The sequence below is a fragment of the Dendrobates tinctorius genome, unplaced genomic scaffold, assembly GCF_039654945.1.
Source record: "Dendrobates tinctorius isolate UK_male_01 unplaced genomic scaffold, ASM3965494v1 ptg000138l, whole genome shotgun sequence".
NCBI lineage: Eukaryota > Metazoa > Chordata > Amphibia > Anura > Dendrobatidae > Dendrobates > Dendrobates tinctorius.
The window spans coordinates 2,187,604-2,211,974 of record NW_027361806.1 but is presented as its reverse complement, the minus strand read 5'-3'; the positions used below and the strand labels follow the sequence as shown (position 1 = coordinate 2,211,974).

General features: G+C 43.5%; 1 protein-coding gene across 1 annotated transcript; it reads left to right on the top strand.

Annotated features, from left to right (window-relative positions):
• Positions 1–22,967, top strand: LOC141048619 (cytochrome P450 4B1-like). The gene is made up of 12 exons (XM_073544386.1): positions 1–262; positions 4,175–4,319; positions 6,461–6,505; positions 7,801–7,928; positions 8,047–8,171; positions 8,422–8,573; positions 9,082–9,188; positions 9,278–9,468; positions 10,563–10,696; positions 11,013–11,077; positions 19,565–19,647; positions 21,160–22,967. The coding sequence occupies exons 1-12, from the start codon at positions 71–73 to the stop codon at positions 21,335–21,337; spliced, it is 1,545 nt and encodes a 514-aa protein (XP_073400487.1). The 5' UTR covers positions 1–70; the 3' UTR covers positions 21,338–22,967.
• The last annotated feature ends 1,404 nt before the right edge of the window (positions 22,968–24,371 follow it).

Sequence of the window (24,371 nt, the reverse complement as noted above, 5' to 3'; positions counted from 1 at the left end):
TCAGACTGTAGCTCCTCCTGACACTAATATATAAAGTCCCTCTACATAAAACACAGAGAAAAATCCAGACATGGCTTCTTCCACGCTGCCAGGACTCTCCTCCCTGAGCCTCGCCGAGCTCCTGCACTGGGCAGCCTACCTGTGTGTCCTGTACCTGGTCTACAAGGTCTCCAGTCTCTTCCTCAGACAGAAGAAGCTGGAGAGAGCATTCAGTGCTTTCCCGGGTCCTAAACGTCACTGGCTGTATGGTAATGCCCATGTGGTAAGTGCCGTTACTTTAGTATTCCATTGTTTTGTTGTTGTTTTTTTAGATAGATAGATAGATAGATAGATAGATAGATAGAATATGCCATAGGGTTTAAGAGGTATTAGCAATTTTATTTAGTGTACTCAAGACTGCAAGGAGTGTGATCCACCAACCTCTTAAGAAAACTTGGCCACTTTATATCAATTACCTCCTTTCCCACAATGAAGACACCAATATGCATTTATATAGCGCCATTTATTCCATGGCACTTTACATATGAAAAGGGGAAATTTGTGTATGGATCCATCAATCATCCTTATCAGGGAATCTGTCACCCCATTTTTCGAGTATCAGCTGCCAGCACTGCCATCAGGGGCTTATCTACAGCATTCTGTAATGCTGTAGATAAGCCCCCCGATGTAACCTGAAAGATAAGAAAAATGAGTTAGATTATACTCACCAGGGGGCGGTCTGGTCTTTGTCCGATGGGTGTTGCGGACCGGCACCTCCCATCTTCTAACGGTGACGTCCTCTTCTTTGCTGCCTGTCATGGCTACTGCGCAGGCGCACTGCTCTGCAATGTTGAGGGCAGAGCAGAATACTGTAGTGCGCAGGCGCCGGACCTCTCTGAAGGAAAACAGAAAACTGTCGCTTTTTTGTATTGAGTACAAATAGGGTGTGGCCCCCTTTTCACTGAGCTGGGCAGTTCATATATAGTCCCTCCAAAGCTGGGAGTCCGGTTGGGACTCAGTGACTCTCTGCCACTATTCACACTAAGTAGGTTTTAACATTAGAGAGTGTAGTTACTGTCCCAATGGGGTACACCTTGCCGCGGTGGGACAGATTTATGCTTTTTTTTTTATAAAAAAGCAGTGTTTACTAAGTACCATATGTTAATTATTTAATGCACTTGCTTTTACTTACGGTATTTATTTTCATTAGGGTATATGCACACATTGTCTTTTCTTTGGTTTAGTTATATGATATTGCAGTGTCTGTTATATCTGTTGTACATGTTGTGACATTCAGTTGTTCCAGTTGTGCTGTGATCACTATAAATAATAATATTCATTTTTATACAGTATAGCACTAACATATTCCACAGCGCTTTACAGTTTGCACACATTATCATCACTGTCCCGAGTGGGGCTCACAATCTAAATTCCCTATCTGTATGTCTTTGGAATGTGGGAGGAAACCCACGCAAACATGGGGAGAACATACAAACTCCTTGCAGATGTTGTCCTTGGTGGGATTCGAACCCAGGACTCCAAGGCTGCAGTGCTATCCACTGAGCCACCGTGCTGCCCAATAAATGCGATGTTCTCGAGGTGAAAGAAAGCAGCACTTGCTGACACAGACACAGGTTGGCAGGCCCTGCAGTATGGAGCTTTTTATGTAACAAAAAGGCAATTGCTAAAGAGTTCAAGGTTCTTAGGATGAGAGATGGAGTGGAGTGGCGCTCTTAGGCCGGAGTCACACTGGCGAGGAATACGGGAGAGTGAGAGGCGCAAAAAGCACGCATTAGACACGGACCAATGATTTTCTATGGGGTCACTCGCACCAGGCGTATATTTCTCCTCAGTATCCTCCGCTCCGTGCCACTCGCAGCATGCTGCGATTGTCAGCGTACTACGCCCTTAGTACGCCAATGCAAGTCTATGGGTGCGCAAAAAATACGGATTACACACGGACCACACATGTGACTTGCGAGAAATACGCACCCGGTGTCTTTTAGAAACCCTGTCATAGGGCTCCATTATATGTCCATTTTGCAAGCCTGCGAGAAAATCTCTGCATACGGATGCCATACGGATTGCATACGGATGCTGACATGCGCAAAATACGCGACCACACCTTGATTACGGATGACATACGGATCACTATTTAGGGGTCTGTCATCCGTATTACGCATCTAAAATACTGACCGTATTTTGCGCAGGTTAGTGTGACTCCAGCCTTAGGGTGAGTGCACACAGTGTGGATTCATCTGCAGATTTTTCCGTTCGGATTTGCAGGTAAAATCGCAGGTAAAGTGACCTGCGGTTTACCTGCGGATTTGCCTGCGGTTTTCCTCTGCGGTTTGACACCTGGACAATGGAACAGATGTCAAACCGCTGCGGAATCCGCAGAAAGAATTGACATGCTGCGGAATTAAAACCACAGCAAATCCGAGCAGAAAAATCCACAGCATGTGCACTGTGGTTATGAAAACCCATTGAATTGCTTTGTACTGTACAATGCCTGCAGATCTGCAGCAGATCCGCAGAGGCAAATCCACTGCGGATCCGCAGCAAAATCCGCATCGTGTGCACATAGCCTTAGGCTAGAGTGCGTGTGCGTCAAGAAGGAGAACAGGGGTAGTAAGTAACTAAAGTTTAAAAGTAGCAGTTTGGATCACAGATTTGGCAGGAACTTTGATGCCCAAAGAAGTGGAGCAGAGAGGAAAGAGAGCACAACTTCAGTGATGTAAAGAGTTAGGAGTCCAAGGCGGCACATTGGCGGGTTTGTGGGAACTGGGGGCCCTAAAATGGCAAGGGAGAAGATAGTGACGGTGGCAAAGTGTAAGCTGGTCATGGAAAGGCTTGGCTTTCCAGGTCAGGGCACAGATACTGTGCTGAAAATGTGTGAACATAGAAGGAAAGATAACTTGAAATAGACAGTAAAGACACCAAACCGCATAGGTACTGTACAGCCACAGGTAGCCGCAATGCCTCAACCTCTATTAATGGCATAAGCTAAGTCAGGTAAATGCTCTCTTCAGTATATATTGTTCATCAGTTTCTCCTGTAAACTAAAGTTTATTTTTATACACTGGAGTCATTCCTTCATTGACCAAGATGTTGGTCCCTGAAGTGTAAGTGCACTAATAACATGGGGCCACCAAAGGGAAATGTCTGAAAATGATAGTAACACACACTCTGAGGAACTAACTTCACTGATGTTTGAGTCACTAGAACAGACCTTAGCCCATGTGACCCTAACATTGTGATGGTTCTCATTCCCTAACAGGCTGCTATACTAAGGTAGACTTGCAAAGTTTCCCAGAAAAAAAGGAAGACTCCTGAACTCTTGAAAAAAGTCAGTGCATTTTTCTGGCATTTTTCCAAAACATTCCCAAATCACTGGTTGTAGAAGCAGTCTTGTGCCAAGGAGTCTTGCGGGGAAGAGGATCCATGCATAGAGGAACACATTGGTGATTTTCTTGAAAACTGGACATTGCTACAGCCACGAAGCTATCTGTGACTACGTATTGCAAAATCCAGGAATGTCCCTTGAGTTTTTTCTTTGAAGCCCGGATTATAAAGGTGGAATTTTAGGGTTGGCCAGTGTAAGATGGCTGTCTCCATACCACATTTGTCAGCTATGTAGACATATCTGGTAGGACCATGCAATGACCCACGTTCTGGGTGTGTACAGAAACAGGAGGTCAGGTCACACAACTGGAGAAATTCACCTCTTATCATTTATGCCATAAATGAGCTGCTTATTATGTATAATTTAGAAAGTCAAGAAAGAGAGAAGCACAGTGATCAAACTCCAAAGTTATTTCTGCCCTATGTGTCAGTATTACTTCAGGTTTGTCTGAGGTCAAGCTTGCAGAGGTCTTATCCTGCTGATAATGTAGCTAGTATATGAAGAGAACATGAGCACAGAACCATGTGCTGTCTGCTCATCACAACCCATTGTATAAGTCTGCAGCTGTTGCTATTGCTCCAACAGAATTCCCAACCTGTATAACTTTAACTATTAAAATTGACCTTCAAAGTGTCTCATTTATAGTCACAAAGATCAAAACTATAATTCTTTACTGCAAAAAAACTGGACCCCTGTGTGGCTGCACAGGTTGCACCTGATGGACTGTCTTCTCTTCATAATGATAGGATCATCAAAGGTTATAGCTGAAATATTTCTTCTTCTTAACAGTTCAAAAGAGATGGGACTGACTTACACATTGTGAATGGCTATGCAAAACAATTTGATTGTGCTTTTCCCATGTGGCTTGGAAATTTTTTTGCCTCCCTCATTGTCTTTCATCCAGACTACGTGAAAGCTATTTTATCCAGGCAAGGTGAGGCAGAAATGCTCATTTTTTTGAATATTTGCATTTTACTCATTATTTTATCATATTACTTTGTGTATGTTATTTGCATTGGTTTATTATACTTTCTATGATGTTTTCTTTTTTTTTCATAAATCAACACTACAAGTGAAGATAAAAAAAAACTTTGCAATATACAGTTGTGCTCAAAAGTTTACATACCCCAGCAGAATTTTTGCTTTCTTGGCCTTTTTTCAGAGAATATGAATTATAACACAAAACCTTATTCTCCACTCATGGTTAGTGGTTGGTTGAAGCCATTTATTGTCAGACTACTGTGTTTTCTCTTTTTAAATCATAACGATAACTCACAACATCCAAATGTCCCTGATCAAAAGTTCACATACCCCATTTCTTAATACTATGTATTGCCCCCTCTAACATCAATGACAGCTTGAAGTCTTTTGTGGTAGTTGTGGATGAGGTTCTTTATTTTCTCAGATGATAAAGCTGCCCACTCTTCTTGGCAAAAAGCCAACAGTTCCTGTGAATTCCTAGGCTGTCTAGCATGAACTGTGCTTGAGATCTCCCCAGAGTGGCTCAATGATATTGAGGTCAGGAGACTGAGATGGCCACTTCAGAACATTCACTTTGTTCTGTTGTAGCCAATGACAGGTCGACTTGGCCTTGTGTTTTGGATCATTGTCATGTTGGAATGTCCAAGTACGTCCCATACGCAACTTCCAGGCTGATGAGTGCAAATTTGCCTCTAGTATTTGCTGATAACATGCTGCATTCATCTTTCCTTCAACTTTGACCAAGTTTCCTGTGCCTTTGTAGCTTACACATCACCAAAACATCAACAATCCACCTCCATGCTTTACAGTAGGAATGGTGTCCCTTTAATCATAGGCCTTGATGACCTCTCTTCAAATGTAACGTTTATGGTTGTGGCCAAAAAATTAAATTTTGGTCTCATCACTCTAAATGACCTTTTTCCAGAAGTTTTGAGGCTGGTCTCTGTGCTGTTTTGCATATTGTAGGCCTGATACTTTGTCGTATTTTGAGCAGTAATGGCTTTCTTCTGGCGACTCGACCATGCAGCCCATTTTTCTTCAAGTGCCTCCTTATTATGCATCTTGAAACAGCCACACCGCTAGTTTTCAGATAGTCCTGTATTTCAGCTGATGTTATTTGTGGGTTTTTCTTTGCATCCAGAACAATTTTCCTGGCAGTTGTGCACGGCATTTTTGTTGGTCTACTTGACCATGGTTTTGTTTTTACAGAGCCCCTGATTTTCCACTTGTTAATCACAGTTTGAATGCTGGTGACTGACATTATCAATTCCTTGGATATCTTTGTGTGTCTCTTTCCTGTTTTATACAGTTCAACTACCTTTTCCCAAAGATTCATTGACAATTCTTTTGCTTTCCCCATGACTCACAATCCAGAAATGTCAGTGGCTGGATGAAAGATGCAAGAGTCTGTCTGGATCCCAGAAAGTCACTCAGCTTTTATGCACACACACACTGATTATAAGCAAACAGGTCACAGGTGAGGATGTTACCTTTAGTAGCCATTCAAACAAATTTGTGTCAACTTCTGTGCATGTTATCAGGCCAAAATCACCAGAGTATGTGAACTTTTGATCAGGGTTATTTTTATGTTTTGGGTTGTCATGATTTAAAAAGAGAAAACACAGTAGTTTGACAATAAATGGCTTCACCCAACTACTAACCATGAGTGGAGATAAAGTTTTGGTGTTATCATTCATATTCTCTGAAAAAAGGCCAAGAAAGCAAAAAATTCTGCCGGGGTATGTAAACTTTTGAGCACAACTTTATCTTTCTATAAAAATACATGTCCTAATGTATCAGTCGCTGATCACTGACTTTTGAAAACTGCTCAAGTCTGTCTTTAATGAATGATAAAATAACACCTGCCACTTAAAGTCTATAGAGAGAAAAGAGAAGGGAGACAAGCACAAAAGTGTTATTCTTAGTGTACTCTCACATGACAGCTTTTTCTGAAAGTGCAAATAAACTTTTTTGTGACTTTTTCTCACTAGCGTGCGCTGTGTATTTCAAGGTACACCATAGTGCCATTAGAGTCGTAAGCCTTGTCATGTTTAGTGATTATATGTACTAAATACATATATAATTTCTTCATAGATCCAAAGGACAACTTTGCATATTACTTCATAACCCCATGGATCGGTACGTAACAAGAAATTTCAAACTGTATAATATTGAAGCAGAAATCCAAAATTCCAAAATACCACAATGTGGGGGAAAAAATGACTGTGCAGAGATGATCAGGTCGCTGTTTTCTGTGTATGGGGGTCCTTTCCCATCTCTCGGTTGAACTTTTCAACCGTATTAACTATGTAACTATAGTCTCATAAGAAAAGTCTGCAGTTTTTCTATGTGACTATAGACTGCAAAATGGTGATGCACACGCTGTCATGATTTACTGGTATTCCCTGTGAGAGCGGGAGGCCATCTGACCACATATATTGGATTAGCTCGTGACCACTAGACTCAGTCGGCTTCTTTCAATTTTCTTCTATTGAGAAAGGCATAGAAGTCTAGTTGGTAAATGACTGTAACTATGCAAATCACATACATACAATCAGATGACTGCCCACATGACATGAATCCTCCTCTCAGTGTGGTGAGTGGCAGCTGAGTTGTCCAATTCTGTGGCAGGGGCTTGCTGAGCTGTCAGTATTATGACTGACAGCTCAGTCATCCAATCTGAGACTTGGGCATCCTGAGCTGTCAGTGTGGTGAGTGATAGTCCAGTTGCCCAATTAGGGCCAGGGCCCCTTTGTCTTGATCTGCTACATTATGGGAATTCTGACCTTGCACTGTGACCTGACTACTCATTTGCCTCACCCCTCTGTTTATTGTACTCTCCTGGCTTATGACCTCAGACTCCTTGACTTCTCCACCTCACAGCTGTCCTTAAGAACTGACTAGTGTCACACCACTTGCATGGGGAGTACTTGGAAATTGTGACAGCATGAGTATTGCACACTGTTACGATTCTGCAGTCTGTCTATGGTATATTTGGATATTTTTAAATAGAATTTGTCACTTGCCATAAGTACGTAATTTTTTTCCTGGTGTAAGTGCCTCTGCTCTCCTGAACAGTTTTTCTCTTGTTTTTGAGATATAGCCCTCTCTTCTGGGCATGGTCTTCAAGAAGACTCCAAAACTGAGAAGAGTTGATGATCACAACCCACCTTGCTAAAACAAAGCTAGATTTAAATATAGAGAAAAGGTGGCCATATTTCAAGAGTGGAGAGGATCAGGAACCAAAGAAAAAATGCCAGGTTCTGGAGAACTATGGCAAGTGACAGATCCTCTTTTAACTATACACTTCAGATCTACTTAGGTCTTTGCAATCATACTTCATGTTTTTTGCTCCAGTAACAGTAAGACCTTCTGTAGTCAATATATACCGTAGGTCCCTACTTTTACCTGCCTTTTGCCTTCCTATAATTCAGGGAAAGGTTTGCTGGTGCTGTCGGGGCAGAAATGGTTCCAGCACCGTAAACTGTTAACACCGGGATTCCATTATGATGTCCTGAAGCCGTATGTCAAAGTGACTTCCAACAGTGTTAATGTCATGCTGGTAAGGAGAAGTTTCCAGGTTTAGAAACCTTCTCAGCCATTCAAAAATCCCTCTGGTGTAAAACAGCTGACCTATTTTCTGATTGCAATGACTTGAGTTAATAGTGAACTTTTCTTAGGACAAATGGGAGAAACTGGCCCCAAATAATAAACCAGTGGAGCTTTTCCATTATGTCAGTCTCATGACCTTGGACACCATCATGAAATGCGCCTTCAGTTACGAGAGCAACTGCCAGAATAACAGGTTGGTCGTTTCCAACAATTTATCTCTAAAACTACTCATATTATCAAACATGGAGAGGCATAGCATGTAGCTGCAATGGGGTCATTGGTGAGATGGTTACCAGTCCTAGTTGGTTCTTGTCCATATGCAAGTTGTTGTCAAAAACCGGCACAGGACTACCTTCTTTAGAGGACTGCACTCCAATGCAGAAGCCATGTCAGGTACTGCACTCTGTACAACATGGTTGATTACTTTCTTTTTTTAATTGCAGTGAAAATGACTATATCAACGCTGTGTATGAGCTCTCCTACCTGACAGAGCGCAGAGCCCGCATCTTTCCATATCATAATGACTTTATTTTCTACATAAGCCCACATGGATTCCGCTTCCGGAGAGCAGTGAAAACAACACATGAACACACAGGTCAGAAGAGATCATGAAATTATGCACAAGTTTTTTTTTTGTATACCTTTTTAATGGTTGTACATTTTATATTCCAATGTTAGATTTTTTTATACACCAGTCATAATCCAATAGACGAGATGATCATTGAGGTCTTTTACATATACAGAATGATAAACCAGTCGGCATACAGTGGCGTGCCAATTTTTGATACCAAGTTACGGTTAGGAGTTCACAACCGTTGACTAAAGCCATGCCCTTTCTAAATCCACATCCCTCCATGCCCAATCACCACCTCTCCACATTCTCCATTCTCTGCCTCCATGATTAAAAAATACCTCCCAGAATAGCTGTTTTTTGGGGGATTTGAGGCAAGTTTGATAAAGCGCAGGAGACTCGTTCTAGAGTCCAACGGGTCTCCCCTTATTTCAGGATTCTGCAAGATGTTTCATGAGAGTTGGCAAATATTCCATAGAGGCGGACTGTGTCCATTATGACAGCAATAATTTGATTTCTCTGGTTATTACAGAAAGAGTAATCAAATTGAGGAAAGAATCACTAAAACAGGAGAGAGAGCTTGAGAAGATCAAGCAGAAGAGACATTTGGATTTTCTGGACATTCTTTTATGTGCCAAGGTACTTATATGCTCAATATAGAAGTTACCATATATCCTCAGGGCGAGGCTATCATTCCTGTAAAAGAGATGTGTGTCTGTATTTATCAGGATGAAAATGGTCAGGGTCTATCTGATGAAGATTTGAGGGCAGAGGTTGACACATTTATGTTTGAAGGACACGATACAACGGCCAGTGGCGTCTCCTGGACATTATACTGTTTGGCTAAATACCCAGAGCACCAGGAGAAATGCCGGGAGGAGATCAGAGAGGTCCTGGGAGATCGGACTACAGTGGAGTGGTAAGATCCTAATATATAATGCCATGTATTGTTTTTTAGATTTTAATTCAACCCCATGGCAGTGCTGTGGAAGATTGCTGAGCTACTGTGCCACTATACATATGTCAAGGGGTATGTTTAGAAAATATATTCAATATAGGAAAATTTGACCCAAAACGATAACCAAACAAATATTTTAAACAATTGCAGAGATTGTAGTTCCTACAACTACTATGGCTGATTTTAGACCCCATTATAACTCCACAAGGTAATAATGTCCAGCATTGCACCTCCTCTAATGATGTGGCTTTGATAGTAATAATTTCTACCTTAACCCAGTAATAATGAAAACTTTATGCTCCCTACAGCATAAAAATTATCCAAAAATTATTATTATTATTTTGTGTGCCTTGCAAACTAATAAAGCCCCTAAAAAGTAATAAAGGTGGGCATTTTTAATATGTGGGACACAAATGGGTAATAACCCTCTTTGTGCTGTTTAGGGCAGTATAAGTGTATCATAATATTAAATATTCCATTAGTACCCCCAAAAGATAACAATTAACAATGCACAATAAAAATGCCTGCTCAGTTCCATGTGACAATAAAATTGTGCCCACTGATATTCAATAGTGACTCCTGCATCAATGACCCCTTTATAGGTTTTAGAAGCAGGGTGAGTGACACCGCTTCTATCACTGACCTCAAACAAATTGTCATCAAGGAGCGGTGATGGAAGCAATGTGAGTGACACCAGTGGTGATGTCTTGTTCTAGGCTGGGTGATAGAAGCTGTGGCTAAGTGACTACAGTGATATCTCCTGTGATGTTCCATTTGAGACTCCCCTCAAGCGAAACTTCAAACGAAGTAGAGTAAAAAAAAACAACAACACATAGAGGTATTAACCGTATATGGAAAATGGTAGGGAATTACAAAAGTCATTAGGGGTTAAAGATAGATATTTATAAGGGGCCTTATAAGTATTGGACCACCTCCTTAAAAAGCAGTTGTAGAAAGATTTCATGCTCCTCATGGGCGTCGCCTTTTTTTTACATAATTTTTAGACTGGACGTTTAACCAATATTAATTTTTTTATTACTGTTTTGTGTTTCCAGGGAAGACTTGAGTAAGCTGCCATACACCACAATGTGTATAAAGGAAAGTATGCGTCTCTACCCTCCAGTACCAGGAGTAGCTCGTGAGCTGAAAGAACCAATCACATTCTTCGATGGGCGGAGTGTACCAAAAGGTCAAACACAAAAAAAATCAAACTGATATAAACATAATAAAAATACAAAACAAAACTGAATCTGTGCCCTTCAATATGGAAGCTACAGCAGCAAGCATCCAATTTTGCCAGATCTTATGATAATATGTACATATAGGAACTATAACATATACACTGTATATGAACAATTTGTTTAGCATTTACATAATTTGATCATTTAAAAAAATAGCAAGTTTGTCGTTAAAATTGAAGAAATGGCTTTTATCTTTAGGATGTTTTATTGTAATATCTGCGAGAAATGTATTTTGAATTCTTCCTTTATCTTTTGATGTGACAGGCACCGTTGTATTTCTGAGTATGTTTTGCATGAACAGATCTCCTAGTATGTGGGAAAACCCTGAGGTAAGTGGTGGCTACAGATAGATAGTATAACTTTTGTATTATTATTATTATTATTATTATTAGAGTTGAGCGAAACGGGTCGAAAAAATTCAAAAGTCGCCGACTTTTGGCAAAGTCGGGTTTCATGAAACGAAACCCGACCCTAGGATGACGTCGGCCACGAGGTCGGCGACTTACGCGCCAAAGTCGCGTTTCAAAAGTTTGTTTTGCGCTCTTTTTCAGCCAATCAGAATCCACGGACACTGTGGGCAACGTGATGACATAGGCACGGGTCACCACCATCTTTCAGAAGGGCATGCAAGTGATTGGCTTGCTTTGGTGGGCGTCACAGGGGGTATAAAAGGGCGTGCACGCCGACCGCCATCTTACTTCTGCCGATCTTAGTATAGGGAGAGGTTGCTGCTGATTCTGTAGGGAGAGCGTTAGGCAGGGAAGAAGACAAAAAAACTGCTTCTGCTGCTAGCGATTTGGCCTGCACAACACACAAGTCACTGTGTGTGCAGTGCAAGGGGAGGCTATATTGTGGTGTATCAGTGGTGTTGGTTGTTGGGCTGCCTTTTAAGGCTTCCTGACACGCTGGCATTGCTGTTTACCCACTGCTCCACAAACTGCTTTTTTAAAAGCAATCCAATCTCCCTTATCCTCTCGTCACTTTGGTCACAGGCAGCTGTGCCATCGAGCGTGTCACATAGCGCTCAGATATCAGTGGGCCTCACACCATCCACAAGTGTCCAGTGTCCAAAAGTGTACGCAGAGATTCAAAATCTCCATTATCCTCTCGTCACTTTGGTCACAGGCAGCTGTGCCATCGAGCGTGTCACATAGCGCTCAGATATCAGTGGGCCTCACACAATCCACAAGTGTCCAGTGTCCAAAAGTGTACGCAGAGATTCAAAATCTCCATTATCCTCTCGTCACTTTGGTCACAGGCAGCTGTGCCATCGAGCGTGTCACATAGCGCTCAGATATCAGTGGGCCTCACACCATCCACAAGTGTCCAGTGTCCAAAAGTGTATGCAGAGATTCAAAATCTCCATTATCCTCTCGTCACTTTGGTCACAGGCAGCTGTGCCATCGAGCGTGTCACATAGCGCTCAGATATCAGTGGGCCTCACACCATCCACAAGTGTCCAGTGTCCAAAAGTGTACGCAGAGATTCAAAATCTCCATTATCCTCTCGTCACTTTGGTCACAGGCAGCTGTGCCATCGAGCGTGTCACATAGCGCTCAGATATCAGTGGGCCTCACACCATCCACAAGTGTCCAGTGTCCAAAAGTGTACGCAGAGATTCAAAATCTCCATTATCCTCTCGTCACTTTGGTCACAGGCAGCTGTGCCATCGAGCGTGTCACATAGCGCTCAGATATCAGTGGGCCTCACACCATCCACAAGTGTCCAGTGTCCAAAAGTGTACGCAGAGATTCAAAATCTCCATTATCCTCTCGTCACTTTGGTCACAGGCAGCTGTGCCATCGAGCGTGTCACATAGCGCTCAGATATCAGTGGGCCTCACACTATCCACAAGTGTCCAGTGTCCAAAAGTGTACGCAGAGATTCAAAATCTCCATTATCCTCTCGTCACTTTGGTCACAGGCAGCTGTGCCATCGAGCGTGTCACATAGCGCTCAGATATCAGTGGGTCTCACACCATCCACAAGTGTCCAGTGTCCAAAAGTGTATGCAGAGATTCAAAATCTCCATTATCCTCTCGTCACTTTGGTCACAGGCAGCTGTGCCATCGAGCGTGTCACATAGCGCTCAGATATCAGTGGGCCTCACACCATCCACAAGTGTCCAGTGTCCAAAAGTGTACGCAGAGATTCAAAATCTCCATTATCCTCTCGTCACTTTGGTCACAGGCAGCTGTGCCATCGAGCGTGTCACATAGCGCTCAGATATCAGTGGGCCTCACACCATCCACAAGTGTCCAGTGTCCAAAAGTGTATGCAGAGATTCAAAATCTCCATTATCCTCTCGTCACTTTGGTCACAGGCAGCTGTGCCATCGAGCGTGTCACATAGCGCTCAGATATCAGTGGGCCTCACACAATCCACAAGTGTCCAGTGTCCAAAAGTGTACGCAGAGATTCAAAATCTCCATTATCCTCTCGTCACTTTGGTCACAGGCAGCTGTGCCATCGAGCGTGTCACATAGCGCTCAGATATCAGTGGGCCTCACACAATCCACAAGTGTCCAGTGTCCAAAAGTGTACGCAGAGATTCAAAATCTCCATTATCCTCTCGTCACTTTGGTCACAGGCAGCTGTGCCATCGAGCGTGTCACATAGCGCTCAGATATCAGTGGGCCTCACACAATCCACAAGTGTCCACTGTCCACAAGTGTGTGCAGAAATTCTAAAACTCCCCTGTCCTATAGACACCTTGTACCTTGTTTTACATTACTATATAGTTTGTTGGATTTTGTCTACATTTCTACCAAAAATGAGGAAGGCTGGTGGAAGAGGCCGTGGAATTGGGCGGGGGTTGGCAGCTGGTAATGATGGTGTTGGTGGTGGATCTGATGGTAGTGGCAAGAGCAAAATAGGACTGAATGCAGGAGGTGCTGACCCTGCGTCATCGTCTGGCTACATAAGGCCTCGAACGCTTAGTTTTCTAGGAGTTGGCAAACCGCTTTTAAAGGCAGAGCATCAGGAAAAAGTTTTGTCTTACATTGCTGACTCAGCCTCCAGCTCTATCGCCTCCTCTTCTTCAGTTGTAAAAAGTAAAAGCACTGAGTCGTCATTGGAGGCTCATGTTCATGAACCACACCTTTCCTTGTGTCCTTCACCCCAACCAAGATTGAAGGATGACGCAAGCCATACTACTGATTACTCCATGGAGCTGTTTTCACATACCATGCCTGGATTATCAAGTGAAATGGTGAATTACCCAGGCCAAGATGAATCTGACATGGAGTGCACTGATGCACAGCCGCTGATGGATGATTCTGCTGGTACATTCATTCAGAGCACTACATTGTCCTCACAGTGTACAGAGCCAGATTCTGACCCTGATGAGACTCAGGTGCCCCTTCCCGCACACTATACCACCATACACGGTGACACAGAGGAAGGTGCACATGACATAGAAGAGGAGGTGATGGATGACCCAGTTGTTGACCCAGATTGGCATCCATTGGGGGAAGAGGGTGCTGCTTCCAATAGCTCAGATGAGGAGCATCCACAGCAGACATCGACATCGCAACAGCTGTTATCTGGCAGGCCCGGAGCACTCCAAAGACAGGTTCCAAACATCAAAAGAGTTGCTGGACAGCTTGTCCAGAGGGTCAAAAGATCACAGCGTGCTAGGCCGCAAAATGTCTGCCAAAGTAGGAAGAGTGCAGTGTGGCACTTTTTTGAACAAAATCCTCATGATCAGGCCAAGGTTATCTGTAAGAAGTGCGCAAAGACCTTTAGCCGAGGGAAAAATCTGAAAAATTTGAATACCAGTTGCATGCTTAGACATTTAACCAGCATGCACTTGCAAGCGTGGACACAACACCAAACCTCAAGTGCCACATGTGCAACTGATCACAACGAAGGTAGTCAGCAACGCTACATTGTTTCCCCCACTGTAAGCCCACCGGATAGCACAGCAGCAAATGTTGAGGTGTCGTTGCAAGGCCACAGCAGTCAGGGAATCCCACTGTTATATCAACGAAAGACTGATTCTAGGCCATCAGAAAGAACACCAACTCCATCACCATCATCAACCCTCTCTCAGTCCGCCCTGTCCACCGCTACTTCCACCATATGCAGCTCTCAAGTCCAGCTCACCCTCCCAGACACTATGAGTAGGTCAAGAAAGTACTCAGTCTCTCATCCGCGTACACTGGGTTTGAACGCCCACATTGCCAAACTAATCTCGTTTGAGATGATGCCCTTTCGGTTGGTGGAAAGCACAGCTTTCCGCGAACTCATGGCCTATGCAGTACCACGCTATGACCTACCCAGTCGCCACTTCTTCTCTCGCAAAGCCATCCCAGCCCTCCACCATCATGTGAAAGACCGCATTGTCCATGCACTCAAGCAGTCAGTGAGCGGAAAGGTGCACCTCACAACTGATGCATGGTCCAGTCGGCATGGCCAGGGCCGTTACGTGTCCATCACTGCGCACTGGGTTAATGTGGTGGATGCAGGGTCCACAGGGGACATCGGTGGTGGGACAGTGCTGCCTAGCCCACGGTATAGGAAACAGTTGGCTGTAGGCGTTCGACCCTCCTCCTCCTCCTCCAGAAGCGAAAGCTCGTCCACAGAGCGCAGTCGTACGAGCACTCCATCTGCAGCTGCCACTGTTGCACACGATGTGTCCCCCTATCGAGCAGCTAGTGGAAAGCGTCAGCAGGCTGTGTTGCAGATGATGTGTTTGGGCGACAGACACACCGCCGAGGTGCTGGCCGAGTACTTGAAGCGACAAACTGAGTCATGGCTGGGCAGTGTACATCTTGAGGCAGGCAAGGTAGTTAGTGATAACGGCCGTAATTTTGTGGCAGCCATAGCCCTTTCAAAACTCAGCCACATACCTTGCTTGGCTCACACCTTGAACCTGGTGGTGCAGTGCTTCCTCAAAAATTACCCGGAGTTAACAGCCCTGCTCCAGAAGGTGCGAAGACTGCGCACGCACATCCGCCAGTCGCCTGTACACTCCGTTCGTATGCAGAAGCTGCAGCGATTGCTCCACCTTCCCAACCACCGCCTCATTATCGACATTGCAACAAGGTGGAACTCCACCCTGCACATGGTGGAGCGGCTGTGCGAGCAGAGGCAGGCCATAATGCATTTGTGGGAGGATACACGGCCAGGCACTTTGAGAGCAGACATGGAGTTGACAGGTGTGCAGTGGTCGAAGCTGAAAGACCTCTGTAAAGTCCTTCAGTGTTTTGAGGAATGCACACGGCTGGTAAGCGCAGACGACGCCATCCTAAGCATGAGCATCCCACTTATGCGTCTGCTCATGCAAACTTTGACGCACCTTAAGGAGCAGGCGTCTGCAGCCAATGTTGATGAGGAGGAAGAGGAGGAGGGAATCCTTGATGACATTCAGCCATTGTCTGCTCAGGGACCTCTCCTGGACGAGGTGGAGGAAGAAGAGGAGGAGGAGGAGGAGGATGATGGGGATGATTACTTAGGGGAGGAGGATGCATCTCGTGGGGCAAGTGAAAATGTTGGCGTGACAAGGTCTGGTACAGGGTTTGTGCGTGACTGGAGGGATGTGGATTTGCCAGAAAGTGCTCCTCCACCCAGCACTCGCAGTGCATCATTGACACCGGGAACATTGGCCCACATGTCAGATTATGCCTTGCGGATCCTAAAAAGGGACCCCCGCATTGCCAAAATGATGAACGATGACGACTACTGGTTGGCCAGCATCCTGGATCCACGCTATAAAGGCAAATTACAAAACATCATGCCACAGGAGAACCTTGACCTAATATTGGCTAATAAACAAGCAACTCTGGTAAATCGGTTGCTTGAGGCATTCCCAGCACACAGCAGCGGTGATGGTTCTCACAAGAGCCGTACGGGCCGGGGGCAGCTTGGCAGAGGTGTTCGTGGTGCACACAGCAGAAGTGGCGTTGGAGACAGGGGTTTCATGACAATGTTGTGGACTGATTTTTCAAATACCGCTCACACAACTGGTAATACTGCATCGATGGAAAGTGACAGGAGACAGCAGTTGTCAACTATGGTTACAAACTACTTTTCCTCCCATATCGATGTTCTCCCACACAGGTCATTCCCCTTTGACTATTGGGCCGCTAAACTGGACACCTGGCCTGAATTGGCACAATATGCCTTACAGGAGCTCGCTTGCCCAGCTGCAAGTGTGCTATCGGAAAGAGTCTTCAGTGCAGCTGGATCAATCCTGATAGAAAAAAGGACCCGTCTGTCAACCCAAAATGTGGATGATCTAACCTTCATTAAAATGAACCACGCATGGGTTTCCAAGGATTTTGTCCCACCTTCCCCTGATGACACATAGGGTGACAGAAAAATGGCTTGCTTTGGTCCACCTCTTCCTGGTACTTCACCTATTTCGCCTTTTGCATCAGCTGAATGTCCAACATCAACATATGCCACTTTCTAAAACTCCATAACTGTGCTGCCTCCCCCCCCATGGCCGGGGTCACCACCTACCGCACGACACCGTGCGAGTGCCGTTGCCCTGGACAGGTGGGTAGGCCGACTCTTGGGCGCGGGCACTGGCACAGGGTCCCTCATAGTGCAATCAAGTGTCTCTGACGGTGGTGGTGCACACCCACCGTCAGACACACCGCTGTACTATGAGGGGCCCAGTGCCAGTACCGACGCCCACGACTGGGCCCCCCTTGCTTGGCCAGGGCCCCAGCATTTGCAATCTTTACCTCTCCCTGCTCCTCCGCTGTGTAATCTGGGCCGTCAAATCCATACTGTGCCTGACACCGTCTGAGCCTGCCTCCTGAGACATATATTTTGAATGTGTACGCTATCCATACATGTTATCCAGGGATACGGTACCCTTTCTAACCTTTGTGCAATGACGTGCAATCCATACTGGGCCTAACACCGTCTGAGCCTGCCTCATGCTGTATAGACATATATTTTGAATGTGTACGCTATCCATACATGTTATCCGGGGATACGGTACCCCTTCTAACCTTTGTGCAATGACGTGCAATCCATACTGGGCCTAACACCGTCTGAGCCTGCCTCATGCTGTATAGACATATATTTTGAATGTGTACGCTATTCATACATGTTATCCGGGGATACGGTACCCTTTCTAACCTTTGTGCAATGACGTGCAATCCATACTGGGCCTAACACCGTCTGAGCCTGCCTCATGCTGTATAGACATATATTTTGAATGTGTACGCTATCCATACATGTTATCCGGGGATACGGTACCCCTTCTAACCTTTGTGCAATGACGTGCAATCCATACTGGGCCTAACACCGTCTGAGCCTGCCTCATGCTGTATAGACATATATTTTGAATGTGTACGCTATCCATACATGTTATCCGGGGATACGGTACCCTTTCTAACCTTTGTGCAATGACGTGCAATCCATACTGGGCCTAACACCGTCTGAGCCTGCCTCATGCTGTATAGACATATATTTTGAATGTGTACGCTATCCATACATGTTATCCGGGGATACGGTACCCTTTCTAACCTTTGTGCAATGACGTGCAATCCATACTGGGCCTAACACCGTCTTAGCCTGCCTCATGCTGTATAGACATATATTTTGAATGTGTACGCTATCCATACATGTTATCCGGGGATACGGTACCCTTTCTAACCTTTGTGCAATGACGTGCAATCCATACTGGGCCTAACACCGTCTGAGCCTGCCTCATGCTGTATAGACATATATTTTGAATGTGTACGCTATCCATACATGTTATCCGGGGATACGGTACCCTTTCTAACCTTTGTGCAATGACGTGCAATCCATACTGGGCCTAACACCGTCTGAGCCTGCCTCATGCTGTATAGACATATATTTTGAATGTGTACGCTATCCATACATGTTATCCAGGGATACGGTACCCTTTCTAACCTTTGTGCAATCACGTGCAATCCATACTGGGCGTGAGAACGGCTGGCGAGCTGTTAAGCAAGCTACAGCACCTGTCCAGACAAGTACAGGGATTCCCTAGCGAGGAGACTTATTTGATTGTTTTCAATGTTGGGACAGCAATTTTTGGGGAGCACTATACTCTGGAGAATGATAGATGGGGCCCACCATACACTGGAACATTCCAAAGGTGGACATCAGACACTGGAGCAGCATTTACAGGGCCCATTATACACTAGAGCATTAGAAATGGGGCCCATTATGTTTGGAGCATTATTTGGGCCCATAAGACAGTGGAGCTTCATCCATGGGGACCAACATATACTGTAGCATTATGTGGAGCTCATCATATACTGTTTCAAACATTATATGGGACCAATGATTTTGTATGGAGAAATAGATGGGCCTCGTCATGAGATGTAAAAAGTGAGGTATTTTTCATTGTACTATACCGCTATTTCTCTGCCGTATCGGAGCATGATGAGTTGTGGTATGTGTTAAAGGGGCGCTCTTTCGCCCAGGGCACATGAAAACCTGCAGCCAGCCCTCCCCCCCCACAAATTTAGCCAAATAACCCCCATTTTTCAGTGCGTAACTTGTATTATGAAGTTAATTAAGGTTGACAAGCTTAAGTAAGAAGAATTGATGCTTTTGGCATTCAAATGGGCACTGTAGGTGTGTTTCCTCACTGCCGACTTTTATTCCCCATTGACTTACATTGGGTTTCGTGTTTCGGGACGACCCCGACTTTTCCCTATAATCGGACGATCTTGCTCGACCCGACTTTTGGAAAAGTCGGGTTTCACGAAACGAAACGCGACCCTAAAAAACCAAAAGTCGCTCAACTCTAATTATTATTACTTTCGGTATAAAGCAATTGTTTTTAGAACCTGGTTCATGAGACATCTATTTTATGATTTAGGTTTTTGATCCACTGAGGTTTTCACCTGAGAATTCATCAAATAGACATTCACATGCGTATGTTCCATTCTCAGCTGGAGCAAGGTAAGACATCTCAAAGATGTATAAATGACCCTATACCTTGACATGGAGCAATGGCTCACTTTTTGGACAATTATTAAGGCATTTACTCAATATGAGGCACAGAGCATAGCAATTACTTGATGGAGTTGAGTCACAGAGCTTGGCAGTTAAACATCAAGGTTGATGCACAAAGCTTGGCAATTAAACGCCATAGTTGAGGCACAGAGCTTAGTGGTTAAATGTCTGAGTTGAGGCACAGAGCTTAGCGGTTGCACATTAAAGTGGAGGCACAAAGCTCGGCGGTTACACATCAGAGTTGAGGCAAAGAGCTCGGTAGTTACACATCAGAGCTGAGGCACAAAGCACGGCGGTTACACATCAGAGTTGAGGCACAGAGCTTGGTTGTTACACATCAAAGTTGAGGCACAGAGTTTGATGGTTATAAATCTAAGTTGAGACACAGTGCTTGGTGGTTACATGCCAAAGTTGAGGCACAGAGCTTAGTGGTTACACATCATGGTTGAGGCTTAGAGTTTGTCAGTTACATGTCAGAGTTGAGGTACAGAGCTTGGCGATTACACTTCAGAGTTGAGGCACAGAGCTTGGCAGTTACAATCAGAGGTTACCAGCGGTAGCAGCAACTGCTTCTTAACACTGTTAATAATGTAACACACATCATACAGCTGCAGGACTTGGAACGCCGTCTTAATCAATCTCTACTGAAAACCACTTAAACCAGGGCAGTTCAGTTTGTACAGTCACAATACAAACTAAAAGCTGAAAGTGGTCTGCCATTACTTGAAATTACCAGGGCCACTTCTTTTTATGGTAAAAATAACTCAGCTCTCTTTTTCAAATTGCATAACAAATGTGAGCATCAGATTGCATGAGCTATCAGGAATACAAAAGAGAAGAGCAATGAGCAGTAGTATGACCGCTCTGGTCAGAGTCGCTATGATGAATAATTTGTATTATGGTTTAAGAGGTAGAACCCTTCGTGAGCATTGTGCATTGGGATTGGAGTTCCATGTTTCCTTTTCTACTTCTACACATGGAGCATCCACTCCAGTAAGACCAGCACTCCAGAGTAGTCTCAGCTGGCCCATCTCCAATCATGGATTCCCATAACTTTCTCTCCGATGCACCTTGGTTTGACACTGACTCATTCAGTCTCAGAAAGAGAGGAGGGGAGAGGCTCCTGCTGCAGCAGCCAGTTGTATTAAAACCAAACTCAGGACCTTAAAATGGAGGAGTCAGAGATCATGGTTGAGTTCTTGATAAATTTTAATTTTGTTATGAGACAAAGTAAGAACAAATGGCAGGGGGATACCAAAAGCGCGTGCATGATTGGTCTGAATTATTTTAATATTGCTGCTTTTTTAAAGCTGGAGGGTAGTTACCTCTTTTCCTTTAAAAGAGGCATTTTAGCAGTGGGACTTTTTCTCTTTTGCTGAAACCAAAGTTCTTATTTCCATTATTTTTACACATAACTTATTAAATAAGACGAAAAACCTTCATATTCTCTCCCCCTAGAAATTGTATCGGACAGAACTTCGCTATGAATGAAATGAAAGTTGCCGTCGCGCTGACGTTACCAAGATTCAAACTGAGTATAGACCCCAAGAATGAGCCAAAGATGATCCCTCGGCTCGTTTTACGCTCTGTGAACGGCATTCACTTGAACCTGAAGAAGATAGAAAAAGCTTCATAAAATCTGAAGACTGCAACCTCTGTGAATCTGTCATGTCTTTGCTATTTATATCGTATTGCTCCATACTACAATATTCAAACTGATAAAATCCTGTAACATCCACTGACCAGATTTCCCAATGCAACAACATGAATAACAATTACATATTTTACTGCTCTTAAATGAAAACTCCATAATATGGACTGTAAATGTTCTGCCACTACTCATCAGACCCATCAGATGATTGGAACACGACGGCACAGGGTGGCAGTATCACTCACAATTTAAGGTGGCAGTCCATCTTAAATAACCTATATTCTCTTGAGATTCAACTCCCAGACATATGTCCTGACCTTTTCCTTTAGAATTTTCTATTAAAATTCAGAATTCATTGTCCCAATTGTCTTGACCCAGTTGCGGCAAAACAGGCCGAAATCAACATGCTAAGACCACAGTGTTTCATAGATGGTATAACGTTTTTATGCTGTAGTGCAATGATATTCTTTCTCCAAACATAATGTTCCTCATTTAAGCGAAAAAGCTCAGTTTTGCCTTATTCGGTCACAAAAATTTGCTCCAGTAACTGTCTAGCTTGTGCGTGGGATTGTTAGCAAACTGCAGGCTGGCAGCAATGTTCTTTTTGGAAATCAGTGGTTTTCTTCTTGCAATCCTACAATGCACAATATTGTTGTTCAGTGTCCTCCTTATGGAGGAGTCATGATGAACATTAACATTAACTAATGTGACAGAGGCCTTTGGTTGCTTAAAGGTTACCTTGGGTTCCTTTATATCCTTACAGACTCTTTTATGTATTGTTCTTCCAGTGATCTTGGTTGGTTATTTATTCCTGAGAAAGGTAATAAAAGCCTTGAATTTCTCCCATTTGTCAACAATCTGTCTGACTGTGGATTGGTGAAGTTAAAACTTTTTAAAGATGGTTTTGTAACATTTTCCAGCTTGATGAACTGATCAACAGCTTTTCTTCTAAGGTCCTGAAAAATCTTCTTTGTCCATGCCATGATACATACCTACAAATAAGTTGTGAAGATCAGACTTCGATAGATCTCTGTTTTTTAAATAAATCATGTTACCCACTCACACCTGATTGTTATCCCATTGATTGAAAACACCAAACTCGTATTTCACCTTCAAATTATCTACTACTCTAAAGTTTCACATACTTTTTCCACTCACAGACATGTAATATTGGATCATTTTCTTAATTTTCAAAATGTCAAAGTGTAATATTTTTGAAAAGCTGATGTAATTTTAGGTCAAATTTATGCAGAAATATGGAACATTTTGAAGGATTCACTAACTAAAGCACCACTGTACATCTTTTGATATATTGTACTTCTTTTGCTATCTGTTTTCATATTCTCTTGCATATAGTTTTCAATATAATTTCTGTGTATTATTTAATTTAGCCATTGTGTGAGAATTCATTTATCTTTAACTCTTGAATCCATTACAAAACAGCTTAATTCTTTGAATTTTCTTGCGTTTTGAGTCAGTATAGGTGTACTTATAGAACAGTTTTGGTGGGATTTAAAGAAGGTGGTTGCAGAACACAAACTCAAGAATATTGGTGACCTGGAGGCTAGTTCGTGAACATTGCCAATCCATGCCAAAATAAAATGCTTCACATGAATTGTTTTGTGTTGAATTTTGGAGAAAATTACATTAGTAATGTTGAATTATTTAAAGGGGTTTTCCAGCCACAGATTATTAAAACATTGCAAAGCCTATGAGAAATAAAGAAAATTCCACTGCTATGGTCCTTTCAAAGCACAGAGTAGAGAGATTTCCTGTCTGTGCTTTGAACAGAAAGTAACCTGTTAATCAAGCCCAGCCCTTCATCCAGGAGGTGGGATTCAGCCAGCAGCTGTCAAGAAGAGTGCTCTGGATGACGATATAATTGGGATGTGCCCTGCGATCCTCCGCCAGTTACTTACTGAGGATGTGTAACGGAAAGGAGGGATAGCAGAAGCCACTAAAGCAGTGCAGACTCCACAGAGAAGAACAGCAAGCTTATGAACTAGTGGCCAAAGGGAATTGTGCTGGGTGTTCCAAACTGCTAGATTATATTACAATAAATCCATTTTATGGACCCTTATTCCCTTACAGTGCACTTAGCCCGCATGTTGCCAGAAACAGCACCTGTAACATTATTGACTGCAGGAAAGTGTCAGGATAGCATATATTCGTGGTGAAGACAAAGAAATGTTAGGACGGAGAAACTGTGTGTGCAGTCATTTATCCATCTTGAGACTATATACAATGACAGTAAGAATGCAGTGACAAGAATCTGCATAACTAATCATAGGCCAAATAGTTACAAGTCAAACTTATGTATGAGATAGCCAAGATATTTGTCTATAAAATGATGGTGGTCTCATGCTGTAGTGGATGGTGAGATATGAAGCCTGAAAGTCAAAAGTTCAAAATATTATTACCATTTTGCTGTTCACTGCAGGTGTCTCAAGATGGTGCTTTGTTGATGGAGTGGGCAGGCATTGAGGGTGGGAGTGAGTGAATTGAGGGACAGGTATAGCTTTGGCTGGTGGAAAAACCACAGTTATTGCCTCCTAGGACATATAGTCTAGGCACCGAGGGATAGTTGGCAAGAAATTCAAGTCATAAATAAAAACAGACCATCAGGATTTTATGTGATATACCAACACAAAGTAGCAAGTATTTGTGGCGTGTAAAGGAAATGGTTTTCTAATTATTTTAAAAATATCACGCTGAAAACATCATGCCCACCATCAAACATGATAGTGGCAGCATCATGCTGTTGGGTTAGAGTTCATGAGAGCTGGATGGAGCTAAATACAGTGCAGTTCTAGAGGAAAAATTGCTAAAGACTGCAAAAGACTTGAGACTGTGGTGTAGGTTCACCTTTCAGGGGGACAACAACACTAATCATACTGCCAGAGGTATAATGGATGGTTTACATCAAAGCATATTCATGTGTGTGAATGGCTCAGTCACAGTCCAGATTTAAATCCCACTGAGTATCTGTGGCAGGACTTGTAAATAGAGTTGAGCGAGT

Bases quoted from the DNA above. Each gene is read 5' to 3' on its own strand.
- LOC141048619 (XM_073544386.1), top strand. From the start codon at position 71: ATGGCTTCTTCCACGCTGCCAGGACTCTCCTCCCTGAGCCTCGCCGAG. The intron at 4,320-6,460 runs GTGAGGCAGAAA...ATTTCTTCATAG, and splicing joins AGCTATTTTATCCAGGCAAG to ATCCAAAGGACAACTTTGCA. The intron at 7,929-8,046 runs GTAAGGAGAAGT...AACTTTTCTTAG, and splicing joins ACAGTGTTAATGTCATGCTG to GACAAATGGGAGAAACTGGC.